Raw genomic sequence first — 6000 nt, 5'->3', positions numbered from 1 at the left:
ATTATTAAAGAATAAAATATCGAAAAAACTTAAAAAAAAAATACATTCATTTTACATTAAAATATTTTACTATAATAGCGTATCGAACTACGTACCTTGAAGGGTGTGTCATGGTTCATACCAAAACGTAAGTTTAGCGTACTGCCCCATTCCTAGTAATTATATAATCCATGGGTCATTAAATAGGAGAAAAATGCTAATTTTTTACTTATGATCTTCCAGTGTTACAAACAAAAGTACAATAACCATGTATTTTTTTTTAGAAAAATTAAAAATATAATTTTAGAGGTTTTATACAATGAAATTATTTTTTTTTTTACAAACATCAGCAACAGCTTAGAATAAAAATTGTTCTCAATTTTTAAACAAAATGCTTAAAAATCCTGTATTTTTGTGCTGGAACATTAATAAAAATTTCTAATTTTTTTAAAATTACAAATTCAGACTCATTATCCTAGTGGGGGTTATTAGGCTAAATAACCCTAAAGGTTTAAAAAGGTTATTATTTATAACTCGGCCTTTTCTAAAACGGTATCATCAATAGGTTTCTTAAGCTGGAATTTGTTAAAAAATTACATGTCTGTTTATTTACCAAAAAAATCATTTGACAAATGATAAATTAAATAATTATTATTTTGTAAAATAATTAAGTTCGTACTTCGTTGCGTATTGATTATTCAATATCATTAGTAATAGCGTAAAAAATCTAATAAATAATTAACTTTCTCGATACCTAAAAAAAGCATCTTAATAATAGCAATAATAAAAATAAGACATAAATGAAGAAATAATATAAAAAAACCTTACCAATTCGTCAAACAGATATTGTTTTTTCAAGACTCGCGCTCTTTCCGTGGGTTTTGGAAAAAGATGAGGAAGAAAGCAAGTCAAGTCGCATGGATTTTTTTCTTGTTTTTTAAGGGAAGGAAATATAGTAAGTATATCATTTCATTACACAAGTTAACATTTGAGTGACAAATCCTTTCTCTATAACTAAAGGAGATGAACCTCTTCACTAAAAGGATCATACTTGTATGATCCTTGGCCTTTTGAATTTGAAAAATAGTCCAATTTTGTTGATATAAATGGTAAGTGTTTATATTTTTTGTACCGGAAAAACTTTGAAGCTATAAAATTTACATCTATCTGTAAAAGGATCTGAGGGGCCCAACAGAAGGGAGAGTGTGAAAGTCCGTTCATTTTTATTATTTTTTGTTCAAATGGTGATAATAAATATTATTAATATCCCCTCCAGATCAATTATATTGATATCTACGGACATATCTGTGGACATCTACAAGGAATTTTTATGTTTTTCCCATTATGATGATGAATTGTTATGAAGGATTTTCAGGAACTCTGGGATCCATTTAATTTAGCCTCTCTACACAAATTGATGAGGTGGGATATTAATAAATGTTTGTCATTTGTAAGAGGAGGTTTGAAGAAACTAACTAATTAAGAGTCATTTATCCTTCATAACAATAACATGTATTAGAGGTTTGCAAAGTAATTATAAACGCTTTGTCATGGGTGATGAGTGGATTACATTATTAAAAATCAATCCAAGAGTAAGAAGATATAGTGATTTATGATGTAAAAAGTCCTTAATTGAATATCTGCTAATAAATCTTATTAGAAACACTCTCCATCAATTTGCTATTGAAGGAAAAATTTGAATGACCAAGAAAAAGTAGCTATAAATTAAAGCAAAATTAAAACAAGACTTAATTAATTAGACGCTCATGTTGTTTACGGTTGTGAATGTTGACATACGTAATGTTATTTTTATTCAGTATTATTTTTCTACAGAGTTACCATTGTTAACGTTAAGGAGTTATAAAATATATTCAAATAAAGATAATTATATCATCGTAGCAAAATGAAAAATAAAAATACACAGCCTTGTACCGAGGGGTACATTAACATCTGAACACTTTGAATATTAAACTTCAACGAGATATATTTTATTTTATTACAATATAATTTCAACAAAATTAGTACTATAAATAGATGTGTATCTGAGCTCTGTTAATAATTAATATAGCCATAATTAGCAGCAGTAATAGTTCCTAGGTGGATGTAGAAGGGCAGGCACCCGGTACAGATGCAGTCCCGTGTCATGAGGTCCCAATCCTGGCTGACAGTGGCTTTGAGGACCTTGGTGTATGGATGTCGGGGACTGCAAACCTTCCCCTCAACATGTACTAAAAAAAGTGTAGTCGAAGGGGCTGGCATCAGGGCTGGGCGGGGGTTCAAAAGATACTTGCATCGGAGGAAATGTTTTTTTTTTTTTCAGACTTATTATTTTTTGTAAGTAATTGTTTATACTTTAATTTATCGAAATATGAATGAATTTCATGCACTCAAACTTCATTAATTATTGCATTAGTAAGTGTTCAGATTTCAAAGGATCACCCGGTAATACTTAGCAAGATATAAAGAAAACTCAATACTTCAACAAGCAAGAATCATTTTTTCCAAAATATAGTCAGTGATTACATTTGTATCCTTTAACTAATTATCATCTACTTCTCTTAATAAAATATTATGATTAATTATTTGGAAGTAATGCAAATTATACTTCAATATCATAAGAATTCAATGTCATATTTGAAGGAGAAAAATCTGATTCATTCTATTTGCAAGGTATTATGACCATCAGGGCCAAATAAAGTATCATACATTTCTAATTTTTCTGACTTTTCTATAAGATTATTTTTGTATTTTCTTACTAAAAATGCTCTTAAAATATTATAGTGGATTTTTAAAAGTTCCTGGGCATAAGAAGATTCCTCTATTAGTGATTTGAGAACACTTAATATACTCATATAATAAAATTATAGCTACTGGATCAGTACTCATGGCATAAAGCACATAAAAGTTACTTGATATCCGACTTACTTTTTCATTCAAAATATTAGTGATAGAACGATTAAAAAAAAATCCCAAAAATTCTATTAAAAATAAGTAATGCCGATTCTTTAATATTTTAAATAATAGTTAAACCTTTTTTGCTTCCAAGGCCGTCAATAAGATTATTTTTAGGTGGGCTTGATTTTTAAAATTTTTTCGAAAAAAAAATCAAAAAATTAACATTTTTGGAAAAAAAATTCAAATATTAATTTCTGTTGAAAAATATTTCAAATATTAATTTTTTGGGAAAAATATTTCAAATATTTAATTTTTTGGAAATGAATTTCAAATCCAAAATTTAATATTTAATTCATTTTCGAAAATCGACAATTATTCACAACAGAAATAATTTTTTTAGAAAAAAAAAGATTCCAAAACTAAAGGCTATTCTTAAAAAATTAAATTTTTTTGGAAAAATTTGAAAAATTATATTTTTTTGGAGAAAAACGTTAAATTTCAAATCTTAAATATTATAGTTAATTTTTTTTTAATTACTAAGAAAAGTTATAAAAAAGTATATATCAGTAATAAATAGGAATTGGAATTACAAGTTAAATATTATTTTGCCAATGTCGACCCCGATTCTAAAAAAAACACCGGATTGTCTGATTCAGATAAATCGTCCTATCACTACAAAATATACAAATCAGAAATAAAAACAAAGAAAAGGTAAATAAACGTCCGATATATGTACAATACATGTATTTCAAAAGCATTATTTGTGTTGGGTTGTAGCAATAACCATGTTTCAATTTTACATGCTATGAAATATTTTGGCACATTATCCATAATTTCTGTGCTGTAAGTTTTTTTATCTTTCATATCCTATTTTGGCAAGTGCTTCTTCCCTCTCTCCCGTCTTCAAGACTTCTTATAAATTCAGAAATCTTATGGCAATGTACTGTACATATATACAAATATGAAATATTTATCAGTTTATTGCGAATAATATCCTCATCAAAGGCTCTTCAAATAATTTGTAATAAAATATATTCATATTGTACATAAATTGGGTACACCCATGTTCTAAAAAAAAGAAGGAAAAAGAGTGTAAAAAGGCTTGAGGTCATATCCCCTTTCCTGTATTGCCCTATTTTTAAGAATAAGAATAAAAACATTCAAAAATATCAATGTGTACACATTTAAAATAGAATAAGTTATTTCTAAATGAATAATAAAGATATTATAAGAAAGAATTATGTTGCTTGATATAGTATAGCAATTTTTATTTTTCCAAAAGGACATTTAGTACCAAAAACACTTAAAAAATAAATAACAGTAGTCGATAAAAGCTTCAACTTTGTGTTCCCCTTGAATTGAATCCCTGATTGCATTATTTTCAAAAAAATGAAAATATATTTATTACCCAATCATATATTTTTGCTTTTGTGGTCTAAAGAATATATCTATATATTTTTTACAATATTTGCATGATTTAGTGGTAATCTAAATAAGAGACAAAAGTCTAAAATACTTAGAGCATTGAAATCTGAATACTTACTAATTAAATAACTAATGCAGGTTGAAATTAATTCTCCAATATATTAAAGCATAAGCAATTATTTTCAAAATAAAAGAAACTTGAGTTCTCCAGATTACGTACAATGCGAGAAAATGACACTTGAACGTGATTGACGAATTTTCCTTCGTCATTCCTTTACGCTGGAAAAATCCCAACGGAAGTGTCCAAACGGTTGAGTGTCTCTAACAAGTACGAAACGTTCGGGAGGAAGAGGCCAATAGTCAAAAATGCCAAACTGGCCTCGGAGGAGTTAAATAATGTAGCCCAGGCCAATCCTCACAAGTCCATGAGGACTCATGCAAGAGATCTTGGGGTTTTACACCGGACTGTCCAGAGAGCTATCATCAGAGTGGGTGGAAAGATCTTTGTGAGCTGTGAAAAGTCCATTTTTGTCACCAGCTATGAATGAAATCGATTTCTTCGTTGCAAGACTCTTTCGAATTCTTTTTTTCTTTACCCTTTATGCTCCCTACAGCCTGATGCCAACACTTTTAACTACACCTTTTGGGTGCATGTCCAGAGGGAATATTGCTACAGGCAGATTAATGATTAAGATAGCTCAGACACATATGTATATATTTATATTATTAATATGTTTGAAATTCTATCGATAATTAATAAATTATATCTTGTTGAGTTTAAAATTCAAAGTATTCAGATTTTTATGGACCGCCCAGTAGATATATAATTTCCAGATTTAAAAAAAATGATCAAAAACAAAGTTTAAAGTACTAAGTAGGTACACAAGTTTTCGGGATTTCCTACTCTCTTCTACCCCAATGTTTGCATTTGGTGAACAAGTATTTTTCTTTATCTTCTTGTTAATAGGAACATCATAGCTTGTGCTTGCAATTTAAACCAGCCCTCCAACCTACATATTTACTTTATAAATATCCTCTAAGGATATGTAAAAATGGACCTTCTCTTTTGAATTCTTATAAATGTATCCTTTTTTGATTAAAAGGATAAAAATTATAGTTTGTTTATAAGATGCAACCTACTCTTACTATAACATTGAAAAAAAAAAACCTTAAAATATCTCAATGCAAAAGGTATTAGAACGTAGTTCAACGGACAACGCGCTCGGAGAAGAATGATTATCTTGAATTTAATATGGATAAAGGTCCATGCATCGGTCGTTCATAGAGTAGGAAATATACTTAATAGAAATGTCCTTCAAAGAAGATATTTAGTTAAAATGAAATAAATTTAATACTATAATGTTTACCTAAACTTAATCTTTACATTGACATCTGACCAATTAAAGCAACAAAAATAAAAAGAAGTTATTTATTATTTGTAACATCAAAAATATTTTTTTTTATAAATATTCAACAGTCAAGCTTTATTGATAGTAAATGAAATGCTCTCCTCCGTAGACATCAAAAGAAACAAATTCTTATTATTAGCGGAGTTTTTTTGTGTGCCAAGGGGTCCATTAAAATCTGATCACTTCAAATTTTAAAATTTAACAAGATATAATTTATTAATTAACTATAGAATTTAAATGAAATTAATACAATAAATAGATGTGTGCATTAATGTACCCACCCTTAGCGGCA

At 28.2% G+C, this 6000-nt stretch overlaps 1 protein-coding gene across 2 annotated transcripts in view; it reads left to right on the top strand.

Moving 5' to 3' along the window:
• Positions 1-948: 948 nt before the first annotated feature.
• mAChR-B (muscarinic acetylcholine receptor) overlaps positions 949-6000 on the top strand; it is a 28427-nt gene continuing 23375 nt past the window's right edge. Inside the window, exon 1 of one of the 2 annotated variants that reach the window (XM_071889772.1) lies at positions 949-1088. Coding sequence is in view for 1 of the 2 variants with exons in the window: in XM_040715809.2 (XP_040571743.2) it covers positions 1086-1088 (3 nt within the window). In the remaining variant the exon portion in view is untranslated. The remainder of the gene's footprint in view (positions 1089-6000) is intronic. The other variant, XM_040715809.2, reaches the window with a different exon arrangement.

The sequence above is a fragment of the Lepeophtheirus salmonis genome, chromosome 6, assembly GCF_016086655.4.
Source record: "Lepeophtheirus salmonis chromosome 6, UVic_Lsal_1.4, whole genome shotgun sequence".
NCBI classification, from domain to species: domain Eukaryota; kingdom Metazoa; phylum Arthropoda; class Copepoda; order Siphonostomatoida; family Caligidae; genus Lepeophtheirus; species Lepeophtheirus salmonis.
Note: the sequence above shows the minus strand (reverse complement) of the source record. Positions and strands in the feature narration are given on the sequence as shown.